Source organism: Rissa tridactyla, chromosome 11, assembly GCF_028500815.1.
Source record: "Rissa tridactyla isolate bRisTri1 chromosome 11, bRisTri1.patW.cur.20221130, whole genome shotgun sequence".
In the NCBI taxonomy this organism is placed as follows: Eukaryota; Metazoa; Chordata; class Aves; order Charadriiformes; family Laridae; genus Rissa; species Rissa tridactyla.
Genome location: NC_071476.1, coordinates 16,417,438 through 16,444,188, shown reverse-complemented (window position 1 = coordinate 16,444,188; position 26,751 = coordinate 16,417,438). Strand labels below are relative to the sequence as shown.

The window sequence follows — 26,751 nt, the reverse complement described above, 5'->3', positions numbered from 1 at the left end:
AAAAATTTCAGCACCAAGATAAAAATGTGAAAGGATCTAGAGGTGTTACTGAAATTCTCTGCCAGCATCCCAAAACTATCAAATTCTCTTCCTTCTTTCACGACATAAAGACTTTTCTCTATGCATAAGTTTAAATGGTCAAAATGACTTTCATTTCCCAACCCAACAGACAGAGTGAGAATCACAGTATGGTTCAGAGGAACAGTAAGGTCCTCAGGCTAGCCCCAAGCACGCTGAAGAACTACAGCTGTTGAATTCCGTTCCTTGATAAACGCACTAGTTACAGTGGTGCTTAGGTTTCATTTGAGAAAGACTATACTCCAAAGTAAAATTGTGCAGTTTCAGGATTTTTTTTAAATTAAAAATGTGTTTCCATGAAACTGCAATTTTATAAATGAAACCTGATCACTACATCTTTTCCCCACATTCTCTATATGTCACTGTATATTCTTCTCTGCTCAGATACAGTGAAAAAGTTTACAGTCAGAATCTTTAGCTTTACATTTAATCAAGTGTTTATACAATTGATCTCAAGATGTGACATCTTTATGTGACAAAAGACTGAGAGGTATTAAGAATTATTACTATTTTCTATTTAAGAAAAAGTAAGTATAAGCTCAAGGATACTTGTGATATTTTTCAAGCTATTTTTCTAATTCATTTAATTCTATTCCCCAGTAAGGCTCCAAATAATTATTGCATTATATAGAAAGTGTAGTTGGTCTTCAGTTAATAACACAGAATGCTAAAAGTATTTTTCCTTTTTTTTTTTTTTTTTTAAAAAAAAAAAAAAAAAGGGTTGTTTTTCCTCCAAGGTGGGTGACAGCAGTTAGTCCTTACAAAACAAAAATCCCATACATCTCCCTGACAGGAAACGGACAGTGACATTTCACCATCATTTTAATGTTGGGGTTTATCATCGGCTATTTCACTGTCCTGCACTTTGCTCAGTTTCATACAGTGCATAATGATACAAACCTAGTTGTTCAGAAATCTATGACTGCAACATACTAGATAAAAATTAACCCTACCGTTATTTGAGTCACCTTTGCCCTAGAAGGCATACTTGCTATGCAGCCACTTTTGCAGCCACGCAGCAAGAACACGGAGTTACAAATCTGGGAAGAAGTGCTGCACAGACGGTACAAAACACAGGAACACCCTAGGAAGGAGGCATTTTGATGGGTGAACGCTGACGTGTGCCAGTCTTAAGAGCTACTCAAACAGTGGAACGACAGAGTAAGTTTCACAGGGGAAAGCTGATATAGCAGATCAATAAACCATCACAATCCACGTTATGTTCCACATAACGCTGGTGTAGCAGAGTTGGGATCAGGAATATGGGTGGACGGGGACCAGAAACACTTGCTGAGAGGAATTTCATCTGAAGAAAACGTAACAAAGTTCAGTGCTTGACAGCGCACTGGTGACTTCATAAATCACGACAAACATTTTTACTAATGTGGACCCAACTATGCTGTCTCAACTGAAAGACGGGGATAATTCAGCTTTTATATGCTTTTTGACTATAATATGTAGTGCACCAAGTAAAACAGCTTTGAACATATGCTTTGAAAACCTCTGAAAAAAGGCTTTCATCCTTCATCTCCTAATGAACTATTTCTCAAAATTAAAGAAGAGCCTTACTATGTCCTAGTTGTATTTTCCCTCTGTAGTTAACCACAGCTAAGGACACAGAAAAAGAAACACAGTCTCGCTGCATAATATTTGAAGTCAAATAATGATTACTGCCAGAGAGTAAATATGATTCAGAGTTTGCATCTATTTGCTGTCAGTGAATCTGCAATGCACAGTAATCAGAATTTTGGCCTAACCTTGAGAAAATTTAATGGAACAACTGTACGTGAGGGAAAGCTATACATTTTCAATAGAAATTTAAGGGTCTTAATACAGTTTTTAAAGAAATTTAAGGATCTTAAGTTCCAGAAATATTTTTTTCCTATTTATAGAAAAAAACTATAATTCCACAAAGATTTGTGAAAAAATTTTGTGACTTCTTCCTAGAGGAATGAGACAGAATTCTTTTATGCAGACGGGACCAAAAAGTCTTTTTTTTTTTTCCTTTCCATTTCTTCTCTGGATTCATAACAACAAGATGCATTCGAATACTGCAATTTATTCACATAAGAAAACACTGTCTTAATGAGAGCAAAATTAATAACAGAATACATTGTGTTAACTAGAAAAAGACTTTTTTCCAGCTCTAAAGTATATATAAATTTTATTCATGAAAGGTAAAATTTATACCGTATCTACCTGAACCAAAGACATACCTAAAAATGCCAAATATAAGTTTTCTTGACATAAACTTAGTCTGTTATTTTTTCAGTGCATTCTGACCATATTATAAGAAAGTGCAACCATCAGTGGTAACCGAGACTATATCAAATAACCACAACAAACACCAAATATTTGAAAAAAAAAAAATGCAAGAAGGACAGTAAACTATTTGCTGTGAACCTGACTTTTCATTCAATGTTAGTCCTCTATTTAATACTACTATTAAATTTGGATAATACTGATTCCAATGATTAGAGGTTATAGTTCAGAAGACGTTAAAAATCGTAACTCTTTTCATTTATGGTGTACCTATGAAGCTCTCTATGGAACACTGGTGCGTAAACTTAAATTATAACTACCCGCTATATTCTGTGTATTCATTATTATATTGATTTTATGTGATACTATCCTACAGGAGATTTGGTTTTGAGTTTACAGTTATACTTAAAATTCCATTTCCCTACCACGTTCTTAAGCCCACATACTATACCAATAGCGTGAAATTAAACATCCGTAGCTGAAATAAACAACTGTAACATCATCAATACTACTGCTGGGATAGTGCATGTTACGGGGGCCAACACTTCCATTTAAATTCAATAGCAGAGCTAACAGGTTTTTTATTATCTGGCAGACCTGAGGGAAGAGGAGGGAAAGTAACTAAAATGGCTAAATTGAGGAACCAATTCCCCACCGCCCCTTTCCTTATGTCTGAAAAGAGACCCCAATAAAACAACTCCTACTACAACAGTGATAATCCAGCAGCAGATAATATTTATTAAACACATCTGATTTGCAAGAGAAGAGATTTTTAACCAATTTTATGTGTAGCATACTAGTATTTACCCATTTGTACCTGCAAGACTAATGAGCTGCACAGTTTGATTCATGTTTTGCATAAAACACGGGTTTTATTCCAACTTAAGAAAATTACCATACAGCATGACTGACACAACTCATGGTCTTCCCTTGAAGAGAAAAAATCCGGTAATACACCTCCAGAAAATAAACAATATATGCTTCTATCCCTAGCCCTTCTTCCTCCCTGCAGACAGACTCAGCGTGTGGTTCCTGAGGAATTAGTTGTAGAAGAACTCCCCTGCTGACAGCAAAATGCCAAATGCACGTCCTGCACATGTAATGTGTCTGACATTTCCACATCTCCCCAGGTTAACGTTTCTGACAAGTGCTTAAAAATATATAACTTTTAAAATGTGTGTTTATTGCTGCCTTCCTATCTCTAGTTTATAATGTTTTAAAATGTTATTTTACTCGTGAAACCACCTGCACATTTGTCTTTTGATTTAAGTAGGAGTAATTTCTTTTTGAGGGTCAAATACCTTTTTGGAATCAATGGGTACATTTCAGTTGATGGATGGTATAAAATGTGCAAATATTATCACCTTCTTCGTACACAACAGAACTGTTAAAAACTGAAAAGAATCAACATGATTGACAGATTTAACAGGGGCAGCACTGAAAATGTTTTAACACCCTACCTTCTTTAATGTTGTTATTCTTTGCAGTAGGAGACCTTGGGAAAAATCTGCAAAATTTTCAAGTGTTAAAGCAATTTCTTCCCTACTTCTATTTTTTCGCATGCAAGTACAAATCCCCAGTTGGGACCTTTTACAAACCGAAGAGGGATATGGCGTAGGCACAGGATCAGTGCATCAACAATTTGTCTTAGGGAGCAGCATATAGTATTTGCAGAACTGCAGTACTAAAACTGTACCTAACACATTTTGTCCACACCTTCCACAAAGTCTTATGACATTACACACAACGGACATTACATTAATTTTTCTCAGAACTTCTAAAATGCTTCTGGACAGTAGGTCAGTCCTCAACTTTAAAACGTAAATCTTGGAAAGTGATTTTATTGAACTCACCCAAAGAGACCCGTGGTTGTACATCGGGCTTCACATAAAATAAATTCAGCACGCATACGTGTGTAGATAACATATATTATCTAGATGATATATATTATCTACACACGTTTACACGTATGTTTTATCTACGCATTTGAATTCATATTTGAAATATTTTCTCCTCATTAAGTGTAAGTTTTTCTCCATACGAGTGGTATTGCCAATGACAGTAACCGTCACTGATGCTACTTAAACTTTATGATTTTTCAATGGCATTCATAAATTACTATAATTTCTTTTAGAAATTGAACTGAATAATTAAGCTTTCCTCAGTAACATGCTGCACATCATAAAATGACAAAGCTCAAAAACCAGAGGCATTTTAAACTCTGCTACAGAATATCTGCACCGTTCAGTAAAGGCATTTTTTCCTTTCGGTACTGTCAGTCTTGCACTTTTTAACTTTGCCCACCCCTGATCATGACAAAAATAGAATTCAAGGAAAATTAGAGGGTTTTGAACTTCCTTGGTATTCAGTCAGAGAGGTCATTCCTGTTTCAAAGGAAGACAGACCTCGTTGGATGCAACACAGAACACTGAGTTCCCTCTAAATTCACGATATCTGGCCCAGCCACAACTACTCATTTTTTCTCCTAACTCACAATATATACTGACAGAGCTATATGGATGATGGCTAACATTATCATCAAAATATTTCTTGCTTGAACTGAAATCACAATATTTAAAAAATATTTCTCATGAATCAACAAAGGAAATGAAGCTTATCATTCTACTTCATAGAAGACGATCAAGCTCAATGCCCTTACGCACAAAAGCATCTCCGGTGGATGAGAATGGCTGCAGGTACAGAGTAAACTCGGGAAAAAGAACTCTGACACGTTTAGATGCAAGATAGCCATGTCATATAATTCGCTGGAATACACTAAACCCAATAGAATATTGTAACATATGCACTACGGATAGTATTTTTTTAGTCTGGTTTCATCTGAGTTAACCTTATCAAACATTTATAGAAATAAACCTGGAGTACTGACATGATTTTTTAGTGCCCCACGCATGATGTAGCAGCGGCCTCCTGACAAGGGATAAGGTATAACTGAAGCCATACCTTCTTAAACCATTCCGACCGACAACCAAATGTGTATTTATTCCCTAAATCTTGCAACCGGTGCTTCCCTGCATCTTCCTCTGTATGCTCACTAGAAAGACAAAATTCTCTTACAATCCACTGGAAAGGAATCCTAGAACAGCTCATTTTACTATGCCAGACACATTGGGTACGTATGGTGGTGAGGGCAACACGCAAGAGGACAGAGGAACTTCAGACTGGCCTCATGTTGACGACCAAGATAGTGCTACATTGAAGACACTCGCTTCAAGAGTTTAACTCCTTTTTTCCCCCCCATCAGGATCAAACATTTGGTCCCCCCTTCTGAGCTGCACACCTTCCATACTACCACTCTGATTTGCAAGCTAAACTTCATCAGTTACTCTTGTCTATAGATAGGAAGACTTGGCCTACATCATGGATATATTCTGTTTCTGCTTTCTTTCACCTGAAATGTGTTCTGGATCAACCTGTTCTAGAAGTTTTCCAAAAGTTGTAATTTCTAACAAAACTTTGATAGCTGACTGGCTCTCTGTTTCATCAGGGACTGTGCATGCCCCTGACTCTGAAGACAAGGTTAATGAAGTTAATTTATCTAAACAACTACTTGTTTCTGTCTTGTTAGGGACAATGTAACCAAATAGTTCTTAAGTTATCAAAATAAACAAATGTTGATCTCTTAACACATACTTAAGACATTCACAGAGTATCATTACGTGAACTGTATTCTATATTTACAAAAGATGAAAAGTGAAATTATTTTACAGGATTTTTCTGATACAGTTTGACTTCATTAGTCTCCTACTGTGCTTAATACTCCAAATAAACCAGCCTGTTTTATCATTCCTAATGGTCACAATATGATTTCAGGCCAGGTAGGAGACACTATGCTAGCGCTATGAATATTTATGTACAGGTGTCATTTTTGCTTTATTTTGCACAGTCCGGTCCTACTGAATGCAGCATGATATTGTAGCACATGGTATTATAACGTTACAACAGGTATCACAGCCACAGAAGAGTGATTTTGCACATCAGAGGATTCTCAGAACCTGAAAGAACAGATTTCTCTTCCTCCATCACCCTCTTTTCTTTTTAATATTAAGGCACGTATGCCTGATACAGTTCAGATGTAATTATGATTTTTTGCAATTTCTAAGTTTTATCTCTGTGTCCTTTGAATTATCATCTCAGTTTGAGTAATATCTTCCCTTGGCATATGACGACATTTTTATTAAAACATTACTGTAAAGAATATACTGCTTTGTTAACTGCATATTAAACTGCTTCGTTTTGTTACAAAGTTCTTGAAGTCTGAAAAACTTAAACTCCTATCTAGCTAACAGATTGAATCATGATTGTGTAACAGATTGAAATCTCCATAATGGGAGATCATATCAAAATTCCTCTGGAAGTCTGCTACTTCTTAAATGAACTCTTTAAGATGCAGGGGAATACAACTGTGGGGGAGCGGGAGGGAAAGACAAAAAGTGAACTAGTGGATTCAACAAAAGAAAGGCACGCAGCGCGTAAGATACCCAGACTTGGTGACAAAGGAGCTTAAAAGCACACTGAAGAAAAAGCTGTTGACTAACTTATTTTAACCAGAGGATGATAAAGAGTACCTGTCTTCTTGATTTAGGGATCAATGTGAAAAACACAAGCCTACCTGTCTGAAAAATTCTGTCTTACACCAGACGCAGCAAACCTGTCTTGCTGGGCCCCTACAAATACCTAACAGCTTACATCCACAGACCTGTTGAAGGGAAGGAGACAAAAGGAGACCCAGAAACTTCTTCTATATTTTTACTTTATTATTTCTTTTCCCTGTTTTATTCACTAACGTCCAGATAAACCAATGAGTACAGAGTTAGCATCAGTCAAAATTCAGATGCTAACCTGTAAATGGGCTTTTTTTTGTGCTTTGTGTTAAAGACGACACTTAAGTAATGCTCCAGGCACTCACATTCCCTACATAGTGTATCTATACTGTACAGCGAAGTGCCATCAATCAGGCACAGAAATGAGAGTTTCAACAAGAACAGCTGATACATTTCGACAGAGATTACCAGCATCTCCAGACTATTGTAAGTAAAAAGCAGAGCAAGTAAGACAGCTGAATGTCTGTAGTTCACCAATTAAAATCTAGGCATTCAGCTTGAGGAATTGGGACCAAAGATTATATAAAGGTTTTAGCAACCAACATGTTTAAAAAAGGAAAAGAAAAGCAAATTCACCAGAGGAGTAAAAAGAACATTACACTCAATGCTGAGGGTTTCTTCTGGATACTCTGTGTGCCAGCACTGCCTGTGGAACCAACACTGCCCATACCCAACAGAAGCACAGCACAAAACAAATCGGAAAGAGCTTTCTAGCACTGAAAAACAAACAAACAAAACATTATTATGCCTCTTAACAGACTCGGTCCTTTCTTTTTCTTGTTTTTCCACATAGAGCAAGACTAGGTATTGTACTCTCTGTCTTTGTCTAAACTCCACCAGTGTGATAATGTGATGTTGCTCTAATTTAACCCCATTATTCTTTTGTCTTTCCCGAAGTGAAATGCCACTTCTCTTCTTCCCTTTGAGGTTCATCTCAAACAACCGTCTTTGTTCTTAATGAGACCGATCCATATGTTTGCTCCTGCATATTGTGTTCTGTTAATGGCAAGATTTTCTAACACTATAAAACCCCTTCTATTATTTGTTCCAGACAGCTTTGTGTTCTTTTCAATAGCTGTTGTAACAGTTACCTTTGATAAAATGTCCTTCATCCAACATGTTCTACTTCTGAATAGTCATCCCTCCCACGAACTCAAGCTTATTTATGTCCCTTCAGTGTATGTATATCTCAATTTCTTCTTTTCTCATTGTACACGTTTAAAAAACCAAACCCAGAAGGGTAGAATGAAGGCCCTGATAAGGTAGCCTGCAGCAAAGCACTACACATGAACTAATGTATCAAAACTATCATTTAGGTTATTAGTGAACAATTGTACTTATAAATATTTACTTTGCGGATTACCTATACATCAACAGATAGGCATTATCACAAAGAAGCAAGTTAATCTCGTTGCTTACTTTTGCTGGTTTTTAGTTACTGATCAATGAACAAGAATGAAATTACGTATACTAACTACTCAGGTGTTTTTTTTCCAATAAAAATCAGGAATGTGTATGAAAATAATATAAATGTAACATGCTTAGTGAGAGATTTTTACGAGTGCACACGCACAGTGGAAAATATTATAAAATGAACTGAAACTACTAGCTTCTCTTCTAATGTGCAAAAACTTAATGACTTTCTTGATTTAAATGTAGACTCCTGTGGCTCAAACAAGTCGCTCTGGCAGCCAGACATTAACACGACATTGTCAAGCCTCAGATAAACCCTGTTTCCATGCCATGTCACCTTATGCCAGAAGCAACAGCAGCACAGACTGGTGTGGCACAGAACAGTAGCCTCACACTCACCGTGAGAGAACACGACTAATCCTGGAAGATATCCAGTGTTATCAGGCACCCCATACGGATGCTAGGTGTTTGCTGCTGCTATGCTCACAAGGCAACGCTGAGGAGCCCTGGAGATTTAAGTAATATTCACAATTTTCTTTTAAAATAGATCTCATGTCTCTTTTAACAAAATATAAGACAGGACACAGGAGCTCATACAATTGATCCAACCCCTCAGCACATAGTATGCAAAACTGGTGTTTTGCTTTAGATTACAGTGAACGTGAGTCCAACAATTTATGTCCAATTTTATGTTGGTGAATAACTAGTAAATTTATCCAGCACTGACAAATGTCTCATGGGTATTGTTACTTCAGTTTTCTCTTATGTCCCTTCCCCTACAGATACCATCTGAGTTCTCCCAAACATGCTGCCCCACTGTGGTCTAACCACTACAGCATTCATCTTGAGCAAGTTTTCAATTTTTCATAGTAACCTGCAACTATGACAGGATTTACTAAAACTGTTTCTCTCTCCATACTCTATTCCCTTGACAAAACAAATACATGCTTCTCAAAAGGCTTTACATCGTTATTCAATCATCACCTTTACCAAATTCCTTTGTTTCAGACAGGCTTATGGAACTTCTATGATCAAATTTTATTTTCCCAAGAAATAAGAGTTAGGGCTGGAAGCTGAAGAAATCCTACTACAGTCTGAAAACATACATCATACAACAATTAAAAACCCTCACAACCTCGCTGCATGGGACTGCAGTAGCCATACAGTAACCATAGCTACTCGTTTCAATGAAAATGAAAAGAAATAGCAACGACTAACAAAGAAACCATAAAACACATTACAAAGAGCCATACCAAATCCTGACAGCTAAGAAAACCTTCTTAATGTAAGGGTGAAGAAGATGTGGAAAACAGCCAGTGTTTGGTTTGATTTCCCATGGACATATTTATCTCTTCAGTAACATATTCCAGAAGCATACGTAGGCATCCACTTCAGCACTTTTGGACAGGAAACATAGAGGAGAATTTACCAGCTGTGTATTGCTGTCTGATAAATAACAAAAAATGCGCAAATTTTGTCGTAATTGTGTTATATTCAGGTATGTAAAGTAACACCTCTGGTAGAGAACTTAATGTGAGGAGAATGAAGAAAACAGTTTGTTACAGTCTCGTGAAATCTAGCACAGTGCCAGACTCCATTGCAAATTGACACAAAACATGCCGAGGCTAACATTTTGGCCCAGTGCTGGCAGCCTGCTAGGTGCGTAAAGCAATTGTGACTGGTGACTCTTCCTTGCACCTTGTACACCTACCAAATACGTGCCACACAGAAAAGATCAGCCAATTCCCTCAAATACAACCTGGGAGGTACAGGAGGATTTAGATCTTGTTAATTACTTACTTCCAGGGTAATGGATAATATTTGAATTCTTATTTATGTATGGAACTGATATCATGTTATGAGGCAATGAACCTTTTGTTACAAATAGCAACAGGGCTCCAGAACAGGCCTGCCTTTAAAGTCTGCAAATCTAGGAAAAAGCAATTGTTTATCACCTGGCATCCTCATACAATTTAACTTTTAACTAATGCATAAGTTGTCTCGTGCAACAGAGAACTTTGTGATCAGATAAGATTTTAGATAATATTTTATACGATCAATTCTGGGAAATATTGGAAATCTGGGATACAAGCGTCATTTATTTCGGAACGGTGGGTCTCTACTCCTTTACTGTTCATGCCGCTGGAATAATCCGCAGTGATACAATGGACCAAGTAATGATCTGGGTTCTGAATGGATGGGAAGTTCCAAAAGTGATGTCAAAAGGCAAAAGGCTCAGAAGCCTAAGTGCCTACACTTAGCTCAAGATTATTATGATTTGAGGAAACAAATTACACGGCTCACACAAATTAATTATCTTCTTTCTATGCCACAGAGGTATACGGGGAGATATTAATACAGACTTGTAGAACAACTAAGGTTAAAAGGGACCTCTGGCAGTCATACACTCCAACCCACCAACCTTAAGAGCCAATCTCAAAGTTAGATAAGGTTAACTTCTGGCTCATTTTCATTCTTGACAGGAATACCCACATGTTGTAACTTCTGATACTTACTTTTGATGCCCCAAATAGGACCAGAAAGAGGAAGAGATGAGCTTAGAGCCATTACCTTTGCTAGTGACTACATAAGGGGTCTCGATTTTGTTAGCACAAGCATATCAGATGCTCTTATACATGCCGACTTAAACAATAAACAGTCTTCTATTCTTTCTGTGTGTACTATGTTTCTATGTTTACACAAATTATGCAACGTGCTCTTACATGAATAATGGAGATTATTCCTAGAACTTAAAAATTTGTTATTTTCTGAAACCTGTACGAAATAGATGACAGTAAGACATAATGTTCAAGTGACTCCAGCGTCAGAGCTTCAGGCATGAGAATGAATGTGTGTCTCTGTCAGATCTGGCACATTCATAACTTATTTGTAAATTGGGAAGACTGTTTCAAAGCTCCCCCATTCAATGATGAAATCACATTTTCCTGGTAACCCCAAGCATGTCATTTATCTCCATCAGAACAAAGCCTTCAGTGAACAATAAAGCAAAGTGTCACCACTTTTCATTAACAAGAAATTTCCTAGTAATCCTGACTCTCCCAATCTACATGTGATATGGATGGGGAAATAAAAAGAAAAGTGAACACATATTAATATGAGCATTATTAAAGAAATACTTGTCATTTTCAAATAAAACAACTTCGAAAAACGTGATTTAAAAATAAGGACCTGCCCCTCCATTTCTTCTTAGCAACTCTTCTATGTTAAATAACCTTCTGTCTTCAATTTTTTATTGGTATCTAAATGCAAATCTTACATTTTTTCAAGATGAGTAATGAATAGTAAGTTACATTTACAAGAAATTGACATTTCCTTGAGGTCAGATTTTTTTTCCTTTAGAAAGAAACCACGAAACAATAATAATTTGTCACATTACTTGACTGAAATATGTGCCACTTACACCAAGACGGATCAAGCAGGTGCACTGCTGCATGAAGTACTCCCTCCTGCTATTACTTGCAAGGTAAAATTTATAATGTATCAAGATGAAAATTAGAAGTGGGACTGAACAACCTTACCAAGCTATGGAACTCCAGGGTTGCAGATGTTTAAGTACAGACAAATTCAGAAGAAAGATGATTAAAGTTGCATTTAAACAAAAAGTATTAATCTGCCAAAAGCCAACTGATGCAACCTCATAGAAATATTTTAAATAGCAAGATCCTAGAAAAAAAATTTGTTCAAAACACTGCCTAGACTATGTGAAAGCTTAAAGTATGGTCACAAAGTGACCAACATAACTGAGTGTACGAATATCTCAGTGCTACATGGGAAATCCCAGCTGGGAGCAAATCAACAATTTGAAGTAGTATAAACTAACGGCTGAGCTGAATTTTAGACAAGGATTTTAGATTAAAAATCTAGACTCAAATATAATTAATATCACATTATATGTATACAGAAAATCTCCTTTATTAAAACTTTAGTAGCATTTATTTCACATGTATAAGAAAAGGGAAGGTCATATGCTTCAGAGGCTTCTGGAACACTAGAAACAGTGCAGATAAAAATGTATCAGGAAGCATCATACAGGAAGGGCAGAGGCTGTCCTTAAACACATCCAGGAGAATCCTCCTGATTTATGTGCTTTGCTTTTACACTGAACTAAAAGAACCATGTATATTATATTCCCAGCTAAAAAAAAAACACCAAACAACCCAAAACCTAAGTACTATTTCAATCAATGTATAAACTGCTTGCTTTCAACACATTGCTGTTAGCTTTCGATTAATTTTCACCTCTAGTATACTAATTGTTGAGTCCCTTAACTGGCTGATTAGAATCCAATACAAAGCATATGCCGGAGTCCTTTTGAGCAAATTCTTCAGCTTTCAGAAAAAGAAATTATGTTGAAACAGCTGCTAGAGTATGTTTAGTACTCAGTCGACTCATTTACACCTTGTGCATATTGTGTGTGTTTAGCCCAGATTAATTATACGCAGTGCCTCTTAGCAGGGTCACTCAGGGAAGCGCAGCCCGTGCGGCAGTCCAGATTCACAGCCCTTTGTCTTCACCTGCACGTGCATTTTGGAGCGATAAACACCTGCTCGTGCTGCCTCTCGTGAACCTTTGCATGGTATGAACAACACGTAGCAAAGACAATGACAAAACAGTGTGAATGCAGTGGATTTTACGAGGTATGCATAAACAATTCATAAAGTACATGCACCTCTTGATTATTTCAAAATGTACATTCACTAGAAACGCGACTTACTCTTCCTTTAGTAGAATTTATTTTTCATGTCAGGGTGTTTACAATCTTTTGGATACTAAGATGATGTGGTTTTCAACTAAGAAAAAAGCGCCCACCTGCGACAGGCATTCCAGCAACGACACCGTGGCATGAGCTTACCACAGATATTATTTTCCTCCAACCTCCAACAAAGTACCTGCTGAACAGTGCAATTTACTTGAAAACTACATTTTTATAGTATTGATCAAAGAACTCAAAGAACACATCAGGAATGTTAAGACCTTGGAAAACTCTCTTTCTCAACTACTCTGCCCTCTTTAGTAAGGATACTCAGCTCCTGTCATTGCTTCTCTCGCTCCTCACTAGACAAACTCTCCAGAGTATGTTACTATATAGATGATGAATTTCTACACGTAAAGTGTCTCTAGCTATGCTATTGCTACAGTGCAACACATTTCAGTGTATTTTTTCTCCCCCCAGTTTCTAGACATATATCCTTTTTCATAACAGAATAAAAACTTTAGGTTTGTATCTTTAAGTTACACAGAAAAAACAGTTCAAAACCAATATAATTTTACAGAGTCTTTAATCATACCTTCTGATGTAACATACTTCAGAAGTGATTTACCTTTAAGCTGACAGGTTCAAGCATTACTTTAAGAAAATAATGATTAAGAATTAACCGTGCAGGGAACCACAGCCACGTGTTTGCTGACAGTTGTGAGGGTCTGCTTGAGAGAGGCACTGCCTGGACGAGAGCTGAGCTTTGCTGAGAGAACACCCAGCTACAAGATAACACAGGGGAATCTAAAAATGCAAGGTGAAATTGAAAAAAATTAACCCTGACTTTTGACAACTGGAGCTCACCGAGATATGGATTATGAAATCAAATTGTTTATTTTTAGCCAACATCCCTCAAAATGAAACGTAACTTCGTTACCTTGTCATGTCACAGGCAGTTGTCACATAGGAGACACAGAGGAAAAAGGGACATGCCGTTACTTTGGACCGAAGAGCAAAAGCTGACAGAGATTAAGTTCAAATATTATTCTGGGAATTCAGAAAGTGGTAAATTCTGTATGTTTTTCTATCAGAAATAAATGAAGAATGGAACTCATTGCATGTACCTATAAAACAAAATTGGAATTATATTACGTGTTCGCCTCCAACTAAACCAAGCAGTGATCTGTCATTCTTCTATTAAGTGATACCACTTCAAGAGTACTACCTGCATTTTCCACTCTAAGCAGGCAAGGGAAAGACAGTTGTTCTAGTCACAGGTTCACACAGTACGTCCGAATATCAGACTAGTGTTAAAAAAATTAAATAACATATGTTATGCTGTTTGTAGAATCTTACTTTCCTGTGAACACAGAAAAGGCTCAGAAGGAGTTGCACCGCAGTGCAACAGATGATAGATGGATATTAAGACAAGGACATAAGGCTATTGAAGTCCTGTATGTTACAGTAAGCAAGACGAAAAGACCTTCTATACGTGACACTTCAGAAAACGCAGGGGCTGAGATGTTACTCTGAACAGATTCATGTTATTAAATGCAAATTATTATTCACGAATGAATTTTGCATTTAAATAAGCTTTGTCTCCTGTCATTACACGACCTATAATCTTTCAACTGTGAAAACATTCATTGGCTCTGCTCCTTCAGCTTCACAACGGCTGCAAATTTAAGTAGCCTAAGAATAGGAAGGTTTGAAGAAATAATTTTGTCTACTACCCAATAAGAAACTGTGTGTCATTTGTTAGAGGCCTCTTAAATTAAATAAATTCGATTAGGAGGTCTAACTAAGCAAATGGGAAAGTACAACCAAAGCATTTAAAGTTGGATAGGAAAAGTTATCCAGACTTGACTTCTCTCATATTTTGCTGTTACAAGTGTAAAAGACACATATTGTGGATACCTGAAGCGCTCAAAATTTTCTAATTTTACATAGTAGGAACCTTGTAGAAAATGTGTTTGTTTGGGTGGTTTTTGTTGTTTCAGGCTTTTTTGTTTGTTTGTTTTGTTTGTAGGGGTTTTTTTTGTTTGTTTTGGATTTTTTGAAAACAATCTCAATAGCTAATTAAAATCTAGTCCAATAACACTGACAGTAACACCAGAATACTTGTAGGAATAATCAGTTTTTGAACATAGTATCTACAGTTCTGATGATACAGACTAAACCACACATGCTGCACTTTGGGAGTGGCAGGTTTAAACATATTTCTAGCCTGCTTATGTTGATGCCAAGAGACTTACACTTGGTCAGTATAAATTTATGGCAGATATGGGAAAAATAAAAGGAGAGTAGGTCACTATGTCAAGAGAAGCAGCAGAGTGCTCTGCCCTGCATTACTGCCCTGAGGGATGCCTGCTGTATTGGGTAGGGCAATTCTGAAACTTACAGCACCTTAATGACGACACCTTCATCGAAGCCCTTATAATTCCAGAAAACAGCTAATCACAAAGGACTTACATGTAGGGAAAAAGCCCCCACAACATAACGTATCTTTTAAACCTATAGAATATATATAAATAATAACTTCCCATAGAATCCTGTGCTTACATTCCTCCTCAAAGAGGCTTAATAACTCCTCGCGTCAACAGGGCCTGAAATAAACAATTCCTATCTTTATTTAGTTTGTTTTTAGCAGTTTTACTGTAAACCCATTAAAAGCATGTTATTAAAAACACAGCACAATCTTCCAGAGGTTGAACACATCCTACATTCCAGTGCTCTGTCTAGCCAAGGTGTATAATCTTAAATTTAGGTGAGTAATTATTAATAAAATTCTATGACTGCAACTAGCTGGGCTGGCTAAGTCATTGCAAATGAGAAGTCAAGTCTTTACAACACACTCTATGGAGGAAGAGAAAAAGGCACGTTTCAGAAATGACAATTTCTCAAGATCCACAATGTAATAGAAAATGCATGATAAGAGACAACGCTTCAAAGGGATCTTGGAAAAAGTCTGAGTACCTAATACACACAGAATCATAGAATGGTTCGGGTTGGAAGGGACCTTAAAGATCACCTAGTTCCAACCCCCTGCCCTGGGCAGGGACACCTCCCACTAGACCAGGCTGCTCAAAGCCCCGTCCAGCTTGGTCTTGAACACCTCCAGGGATGGGGCATCAACAACTTCCCTGGGCAACCTGTTCCAGTGCCTCACCACCCTCACAGTAAAGAATTTTTTTCCTGATATCCAATCTAAATCTACCCTCTCTCAACTTGAGGCCGTTACCCCATGTCCTATCGTAACACTCCCTGATAAAGAGTCCCTCCCCATCCTTCCTGTAGGCCCCCTTTAGGTACTGGAAGGCTGCTCTACGTTCTCCTCGGAGCCTTCTCTTCTCCAGGCTGAACAACCCCAACTCTCTCAGCCTGTCCTCACAGCAGAGGGACTCCAGCCCTCGGATCATCTTTGTGGCCTCCGCTGGACCCGCTCCAACAGCTCCGTGTCCTTCTTGTGCTGAGGACTCCAGAGCCGGAGGCAGCACTGCAGGTGGGATCTCACGAGAGTGGAGTAGAGGGGGAGAATCACCTCCCTCAACCTGCTGTCCATGCTTCTGATGCAGCCCAGGATACCATTGGCTTTCTGGGCTGCTAGTGCACACTGATGGCTCATGTTTTGCCTCTCGTCCACCAGCACCCCCAAGCCCTTCTCCTCAGGGCTGCTCTCAAGCCATTCTCCGCCCAACCTGTATTTGTGCCTGGGATTGCCATGACCCAGGTGCAGGACCGTGCACTTGGCCTGGTTGAACTTCATGAGGTTCGTACAGGCCCACCTCTCAAGCCTGTCCAGGTCCCTCTGGATGGCATCCCTGCCCTCCAGCGTGTTGACCATGCCACACAGCTTGGTGTTGTCAGCAAACTTGCTGAGGGTGCACTCGATCTCACTGTCCATGTCACTGACAAAGATGTTAAACAGCACTGGTCCCAGTACTGACCCCTGAATACCATCCAATTTTTCTAGAAAAACTTGTATTTAACAGGAATTCCAGATGAGATTTCCTGGAATTCTAACCCTCAGGTGAACGTTAGAAAGAAGTATGAATATTGAAGTAGACATTTCTATAGTGAGAATAACAAAGGTAAAAGAAGGGTATTTCTAATTGTTGATTTGATCATCATGTAAAATAACGCTCAGAAGTATGACCTGGTCAAGGAACCAAATTTAGAACTGCATTCAAATTAATTAAAAGCAGACTAAGGAATTTTACTAAGTACCCATGTTTAGCATACAAATTTTAAAATATATTTTTCTAAATTAATTTGACAAGGGAAACAGAGGTAGAACCATTCTATGATTATGCCGCCTCCAACCTGTTAACATAAAGTGTTTTCTTAGAAAATTTAGAGACTTTAAAATTTACTTGGAAGCCTCAATACCTCAAATTCAGTCCTTTTATATTGTTACAGTAAAGCTAAATCCTGGAGGAATGATCACAACAGGAAGGTCTGAGACTATAGCAACGTCTGGACCCCAACAACCTCCTCCAACAAACTGATCACAGAAATATTCTAGCTCTTTATCAATCCAAATACTTCTTCCAATCTCAACTTCTCACTCTAGGAGAGCTAATCCATCGTAAAATCCCAGTGAACTACTGAACTTCATAACTAAAATGCAAAGTTAAAATATCCCCAATCAAAGCAGCTACAAACCAAATGCTCCAGCTCAGGAATGATTTAATTTAAAATCTGTGAAGATAAACAGCAGCAGCTGTTTTTAAATAACATTTCTTAATTTATATAAAGCAACTCAACTGCTTAGATTTTACTGATTTCAAATTTTGTCTATATGAATCTCCTCCACATCTATTTAGTGTATCTGTGTACTCACACTTAGGGATATTTCTGTCCTTTCCCATTACTTCATATTTAACTTCGAGACACTTTGATTTCTACAAATACCAGAGATTTAAAAGGACATATCTGAAAAAGCACAGTAAAGGAAAGCAAATACCATTTAAATTTTTTGTAATAATTAATATTTGCAGTACTTTTAATATTACTATTACTTTATTACTGAACTGGTAGTACTGACCACTCTGAGAAGCACACATGCCTGAAATGACATCGCTTCCTGATGCTGCAGACTTGACCTACTCTGAACCACCTAAAAGGGAATGTCAATGATACGTATCACAGAAGCAACTTAGAAAAAGAAAAAATCAATACAATACATGTCAATCCTATCTATCTTCCTTAGATTCACCTAAATCTAGCTGAAACACACCTTCCTTATTTAAATTCTGCCTCTGTTTGCAGAATTTGAATCCTTTAGCCTTCGTTAAGTGTAGCAGTACTGCACAGTCATGGTAGTTCTGGTCTTCATTTCCCGGTTTAGCCTTAATTTCTTCCTGTATTCAAGGGAATGGTGATACAAGCCCTAGATTTAAGCTATAAAAATGCAGGTGTATTGAATATTGCCTTTAAGATACGGAGCTTGCAATTTTTTACAAAAGTAACTTTTGATTAGACGTAACGTTCAGAAACAACGAAGCTCGTTCTGCGTTACAGCTATGAAATGAAAGATCCAAACCCCAGCGCCAAGAGAAGACAACAGTGAGAAGCTTGACTGCAAGTGCGGTTCCATTACTTTTGACAAGGCTTTCTAAAAAGAGATTGTGGCCTGACTGTGGCTGAAAGAAGAGATGCTTTTTATTACTCTGAATGTGTCAGTTCTGGTAACTAAACCAGGCACTTGGTAACTTAGAACACGTGGCTGTTTAGTCTGTACTGTCAGGGAGGCTGCACAAGGTGGTTTTACTATTGAAAAGAAGCACCAATATACACTCCCCCAAATTATGATACTATCACACAATACACAAAGTCAAATTTCAGAATCAAAAATCAGAGGCAACATCTAAAATTAATCCTGAGAATTGCCAAGTATCCTTTGAGTGCAAATAGGAGGGAGGGCAGCAGGATAGTCTTGCCCTAAAAATGAATATATTACAGTGCTCAAAGGCGGCTGAAGATTTTGCAGGCTACATGGGTAACAGATGAAGATTTCCGGTATCTAAAGAGGAAGAAGCCACCTCGTTTTTTTTTTTTCCTAGTTGCAGATCATTTAGTGTTCCAAAATACACTCAGATTTCCCAATTCCACATGCTATTCAATCAAATAAAGATCACTCTTTAAATTATGTCATTAAGTTTTAGCAAGTCCTTTCGGAGGCCTCCTGGCATTAACACCACGTTCAATATTTTCATTAATCAGGGCCAGGTAGTTGAAGCCACGTGGGATTTGAGGCACTGTACCCAAAAGTACAATCAAGCATGGCCAGATTCTGAGCATATACGCTACAGATAAACTTGTCTCTGAAGCACACTCACTCTACTGAACCATCACGCAAAATCTAAAAAATGATATCGGGATCAAATAATGACTCCTAACAATCTTGTGTAAGGAAATAAATTTTGAAGAAGCATGAAAACATATTACCAGATATGTCCGTAAGTCTTACTGGCAAGAGAAATACTGTGACCGTTGTTGAAAATACTGAACTCACGTATCCCAGTAAGGAAGCGGATATCAAGAATTGTGCTGTTTAAGTCTCAGATATTCACCTCTTCTTATTATGCCAAGCACATTTAACGCTTAGGATACAGTAATCCCATCCACTATCTACATTTCTATCAAAATGCTTGGCCTTCCACTGACAACTTCTGAATGTAGTTACGCATCTTCAATGTACAAATCTTTAATACAGGGAAAAGTTTGCAAATATCATAGTTTAAAATATTTTCTGTCATCATTTCCTCATTGCTTCTCCATATTAAAAAATACAGTGTAATCAATTTTGGTTTACTTACTATTCCAGCATTAGATACTATAAAAATTTATCCCAGATGCAGATCCAGGTTGGATTAAAGCACATCGTATTTCCAATTCATAATCTAAACAAAAGAAAATGTTTAGAAGACCAAGCTACAGATATTCACAAAGAAAGCACTAGTCAGGCTCTCTCCACTTTTACCCTAGCAGTGAATGTAAGTAAACCTTAACTAAGGCAGTATGGCACTAGTATAAAAAAAACGTATATAATTTGGTTTTTTTTAAAATCAGTTCTTGTCTCCTCCTTTTTCAAGTTTCACAGCATGCATATGGATATGAATAAGTAAGGGATTCTTCACCCTAACTTCGTGCACAGCAGCTTGAGAAATGTTTCAGATTAACATAAATGATAATATACATACATAAGGCTGTCTTTCAAAGAGGTTTGATAATTCGTCGATGCAATGTTTACACAGATCAGGTCAAGTCAAAAGGTTTGTAATATATGTATTTAACTTACGTAAATCTGTTTATCAGTGCTAAGGAACACGGGACGACTTCAAATGCTTACTATCCAATAAACGCGGTACACATTTAGTGCAACTTGCATCAATTCTCATTCCAATTTTTAATTAGTATGAAACAGAATTCCTCTTAAAATTGTTTATATTATGGTTTTTTTCCAGAAGTAATTTTCTGTTTATATTGTATACAAGTTTACTTGCATAACTTGACAAAACTTTTTGTGAAACCATAATAGGGGGACAAGGATTTCATACCATTAAACAGAACTTGGTAGAAGGAAGGGATGACACTGAATTTCTTTTTACATAAGATTTTTTAAGTTTTAGACGGAGTCTGAATTGATGTCACTATGCAGTCCGTCCTGTTTTTTCACCTACTAGAGAATAAAGTAGCGAAAGTTTTGTTATTTTCCCTAAGGTTTCCAATCCATGGCTTTAATTAAAATTAAATATCCACCCATCCATATGGAGATCCAGATATTTAGGTTTTTTGATTTATTAAAATCTACTTATACTGGTAACAGCATAGGGACATATGATCTGGCACGCTAAACACAGATTTAACAGCGTAATTACTTGGACTTTGTATAGTGGATCGTTACATTAATGCCTCTGCAGTCAAGTGCTAAATCGGAATTCCCACAACAAAGACTCCTCGTCGCTGACCCAGAAGGAAAAGGCAGGACATGCTGGGGTAATTTGGGAAGAGACTGCTCTTCAGGAATGCAGGAGAGGAATATTCAAACCACAACAGGACTACTGAGCTCTACCAAAAAGGAAGACAACGTGCCACAACACAAACCACCATGAATTATGTCTTTCTCTGAATAACCCAGGGACACCAGACAACTACATCTTGTCCTAACAACCTTTCTTGGGAGGAAAGATAGTTTCACAGAGCTTTCCAGGATAAAAACATACTCTATAAAAGTAAACAACTCTGCACGTACGTAGAATTTCTTGTCCAGTATTCAACTGGAACTTGAAATAAACTTGAAATAAACTTCATTATTTTGTTGTGCAGTTGCAATGAGGGCACTGTACATTATGCTCCTTTAAATACTTTCTCCCATGTAAACAAATATGACACTGATTCCACACAGCACCTGAACCTGCTCTGTCTTCTCAGCTCCAGAGTCACGGACGTGAGAGAAAACAGGCTTGCTTAGAGGACTAAGATTTTTGCTTTGGCAAAAAAGCTAGATGAGAAGTTTTCCATGATAACCGTGTAATTTGAAAAAATAAATATATGTTTAACATTTTTGATGCAATAATAAATTGCATTAAAATAATAATAAAAAAAGACATCAACAGAGGTATATATTTTGTAAATTCCTCTTAGTAGTTTAGAATTTCCTTCAATTTCCTGAAAAAGTTTAATTATTATTTTCCCTAAACTTATGTCCACATTTAATCACCCAAAATGCACCTCTACCACACAGCAGATGTGTCATTAACTATTTCTGAAAAAAAGTGAAATAAAATCACCCAGCATGAGAATACTATGGAATAAGTCAACACAAGCAGATGGTGTTTATTTTGTCACTGCTTGTGTTAAAAATTACCACCTATTTCATCAGTTTCTTTAAGGTAGAAGCTTAATGTAAAAAGTGGAAAAGCTATTTTTTATAATCTGTCACAGAACTCCTTAAAATATAAGTTCTTATTTTCATGGCTTCCAGTTTTCTAGGACATGGTGCAATACACAGGAGATCGGTTTGTATAAATCTGACATGATCGAGTATTTTGCTAGCAGCTCAGTCTTTCAACACACAATCTGTTTTGATTCTCAAGCAAATTTGCAAATTCTATAGTTCAAATACCGGTGTTTTCAAGACAAATTCTGTAACAAGTGTTAAGTCTGCTCCTAAGAGAGGCACCTGGTAGAACTGTCAGCTTGTTTTCTTCTAGGAACCAGTATGCAAGAGCGTTTTACTTCCCCTTCAGAATTTCCAACATTCTCATTATTTTATCACCCAGTTTTGGCTTTGCGGTTTACATTCTCTGGTTGATTGTTTCTTAACAAAACAGTATGTTGCATGAAGAGCAACTGTACAACCTGGACTTAAAGAAATCATGGCTAAAATCCCATGACAAAATCAGGTTTTGCTCATGTATTTTTGAAATAATTTCCATTAAAATGGAAACACAAAAAAACCTCCCTGAAAAGCAAACCCATATAATCCTCAGTAAGGCAAATCCACATCGAAAACGGCAAAGGGAGCTGAATTCCTCCCTAATTTGATTTAAACAGAATTATTATAAATGCTAGCCACAGTAACCATACACAGTATTTAAATACAACTTTCAACTTATTTATATCTGAAGACTACTGGACATCAGTCTACCATTCTCACTGATGATTTTAAATGTCATGCCATAAAGAGATCATCCTCCTAAATCAAATCCCCATACAACCAGTTGCATTTTGTATCTAAATGACATAAGTATAGGATAAAATCCAATCCATTTGCTTCCCTTGGAAAGGCATAACAGTTTTAAACTGAAAGAGGGGAGATTTACATTAGACATCAGGAAGAAATTCTTTACCCTGAGGGTGGTGAGCCCCTGGCCCAGGTTGCCCAGAGAAGCCGTGGCTGCCCCATCCCTGGAGGGGTTCAAGGCCAGGTTGGACGGGGCTTGGAGCAACCTGGGCTGGTGGGAGGTGTCCCTGCCCAGGGCAGGGGGTGGCACTGGCCGGGCTTTAAGGTCCCCTCCCTCCCCCCGCAAACCATTCTGTGATTCTGTCTTCATTAAATTACAGTTCAATTGATAACATTCAAAAATTACTTTAAGAATTTATTTGCACACCACAGATTACCACAGATCATTGAGATAGTTGTATGCTTGCTGCAACAACATATCAAATACATAGCTTATTAGCTATATCCATTCAAATCTCCTTTTGGTATTGACAGGATTATAGATTAATTCATAGACCACGGACTCCACTGCAATGTGCAGATTTGTACATTACATTATCTGAATGCTTTAAAAGCCTCACTTAATGATTTTGATATATCTCTGAGCTTTTGTTGTATTATTTTACAGCTATAAAAAGAAACTCAGGGTGGTTTTGTTCCTTTGTTTGGTTGGTTTTGTTTTTAATTCTGAATGCTTAGTATGAGATAGATTTCAGATATTTTAGGTTTTGGGGTGTTTTTTTTTTTTTTTTTTTAAAATCAAGACTTCTTCTCCCAAAAAAGGAGAAGTCAGAAAAGGTGAGATTTAGGTCTATCCGAATACTGGGTAGAGGAGATAGAGGAAGTTATTTTCCTGTAGGACACTTTTATCCTTTTTCCTTCCAGAGTCGGAACATGGATCCGAGAACAGTCCTTATGCCCGTATTTCTGAAGCACTGACCATTATAATATCCATGTTCAGCGCTTAACCTCCCTTTTTCCCATTACCTCTTGGTCTGCACCAGCAGCATCTTCCTCCTTCAGCAAAGCAGAGGCCGAATAGATCAAGAAACCTAACATTTTATTAGAACACAGCAAAGCAATCCACCCACTAAATGAGCACACTCGTTAGCTGGGTACCTTCAGAATGAAGTCTGAGGGCTCTACTTAGGGTGATACAGAGAGTCCTCTTCTGTTGACACAACATGCACACTGAAAGCTTCGCGATGCTATTTGGATGCATTCTCAGCCAGCTGAGGCTTTAAACCAAGGTTAGTGCCATCTGTCTGGTTTTGGCAGCATCCAGATAGATGTAAAAAAATCCTATGGCACTTTTTAAAAGGAACAGAGATAAAGCTTCGTTCATATTCCCTTGAATTATAACACAATAGATTTGGCTGACATCAATGCCAGCCAGCACATCTGAGTCTGTAAGCACACAGCACCTTTCTTACCACATTTAGACCATGCAACAAACCATTTTACTAGTGATACCAGATTTAGTATGTCCCAGTAATTAGAATCATAAAAGTCATAAGTACTAATCTATTGCTTGTCTCAGTTCAATGTCAAGCCAGAGGTGAGAATTAATACTACCGTCAAATATTTTTGAGTTGCTATATAGTTATTAATACATTCTCATGGTCCTCTTAATTTCCAGAGCCCTGAACAAACACAATACCAAAAATTAAAAGCAATATATAAATCAAATTTTTTTGAACGGGGAAGGGTATCAGGTTGTCGGGGAAAGAACTAAACCAAAGAGAAACAGTATTGGATGAAAGGCCTCAACGCTTCAAATGAGAAATTACGTTGTTCAGATGGATGCAATTTGTAGGGCAGAACATTTCTGTGATCCTAGAAAATGCACTCAAGTATTATTCTTTGAGATTTAGTATGGCCTAAATAGCATAACCCATTCATTTTACCCGTGCCAAAATCCCTTCTGCAACACCAATAATCATCACTGGTTCAGAGATGCAGAGACATATACAGGATCATTTCCATTCCTTATTAATTTCACCTTTTTTACCAACCATACACATGCCAACTTGGGCAATTTTTAGTATTATATACCAGCATAATAGAAATTTAATGGGTCTACGAAATGCTCTGGCTCCCACTCTTTTAAAGAGGCATGGAAATACAAAAAACAGTCCTCATCTCCAGTTTGAAAACACACTGAGAATTCTTGGGCTGCATTAACTACAAAATGGTCACAGATGCCCAGTACTTTCCAGAATTTGATATAAGAAGGTGTCCCAGTATTTCCTCAGACACTGTTTGAGATTCAAAGCATAATGCCATTCACTAGTTTTTACCAACAATCAAACAATTATGGAAAGAAGTATATCAGAAAATCAAATTTGGGGTGATGAGAAAACCTGGGTATATATCTCATTTAAATATTCAGCAAGCAGAATATTATTCCTGGTTAGGGCCCTAATTTTGCAAAGCGTTTACTTAAGTGCTTAAATGAAAAGCCCAAATGGGAAGGTATCTTTCACGTATGTACTAGGTCATGGTCACAATGGAAGAAAAGAAAGAAATATCAAAATATATCTTTCATCTCATTAGGCAGTCCAATACAAGGTAAACATTCCAGTGTTGAGGACAAAAGACTTCATGAAAAATGGCCCCTGCTAAATTACTGAGGGCACATACTGATACTCCAGTTAGTACAAGTGTACAGATCCAATGAATGAAAACCATTTTTTTGAATTCAAGAAATATCAAGAGGAAGATGTCACTGAATCATTATTCTTGATTGTATTAAAATCCCTTAAGATGTCTTTGGATTTATATTACTAGAGCTTGTTATTTTTTTCTTTTGTTAAAAAGTACACTGCTAACTTTTTTCCAAACATCCGCCTCTTCCCAAAGGAGTTTTGCTCGCAGTGAGACAAAAGGGGTGGGGGGGCCAGTAGTGGTACTTTAAAAAAAAAAAAAAAAAAATTGTCTATCAAGGAGGTGATTCCCTGATTTTGCACAGCCCCTTAGATCCAAAACTTCAGTCACACACCACATGTGTCAGACTGAATCTGAAACTCTTAGATCAGAAAAATTCAAATCAAGACTAAAGATGGACAGAGCTATCACTAAATCTTTCATTAGAAAGTCAAATTTAAGAATTGCTGAAGAAATACATATCATATGCAAGCTTTTACCAGTGCGATAAAACATACGTAATTGCCTTTGTGAAACTACTGCTAGATACAGGTACTATATTGTTTTTAAGTTATGTTTGCGTGTACCCAGATCTGGCATCTCTTACTTGTCTTAGCTCTCTTTCTCTCCATGTAACGAGCCCTGTCCTGTGAAGCAACGTCAGCTTAGGGAAAACACAGCTTGCTTCACCACCCACTGAAGACTCCCAACAAAACCCCCACCCATACTTATACTTAGTTCAATCAGATCAGGAAGGTAATATTCAACACTTAAAAAAAAAAAAGGCAGTAAAGAGAGATCGGGCTTACTCAACAGAATATAAATACCCAGGAAAAAAATAAAAACACCGCACAAACCCCCCCCACAATACATAACAAGCAGAACATAAACAGAACTAGATTAATCATTGCAAAACTCACAAATTCTAAACTAGGTTCTAAGTTTACAAGGCATACAGTTTAAGCAAGATAAAAACCTTACGTATTAGAGAGTTCTTTGTCTCAGCCAGCTGCTGCCAGCTTGTCTGTCTGTCTTTCAATTTCTCAGAAAGGTGTGTGTGAAAATCTAAATGAAATAAAACAAATACATTTTAGAGATGGCTCTTTTCCTCCTTTTCTTCCATTCCATTCATCTGTGATGCAATACAGCCAAAGAATATTTCACCTCCTCCCACCCAAAGCATTCTTGAGTAATAGAAAAATACATTACTCATTATCATCTAGAGATTGACAATTCTTTTACCTTGTTATCAATGACATATAAAAAGGCATATTGAGTAGCAG

At 37.3% G+C, this 26,751-nt stretch overlaps 1 protein-coding gene across 1 annotated transcript in view; it reads right to left on the bottom strand.

Moving 5' to 3' along the window:
• TENM2 (teneurin transmembrane protein 2) overlaps positions 1-26,751 on the bottom strand; it is a 1,855,021-nt gene that overhangs the window by 284,328 nt on the left and 1,543,942 nt on the right. The window contains exon 19 of the mRNA XM_054217271.1: positions 26,450-26,533. Within this exon, the coding sequence (XP_054073246.1) occupies positions 26,450-26,533 (84 nt within the window). The remainder of the gene's footprint in view (positions 1-26,449; positions 26,534-26,751) is intronic.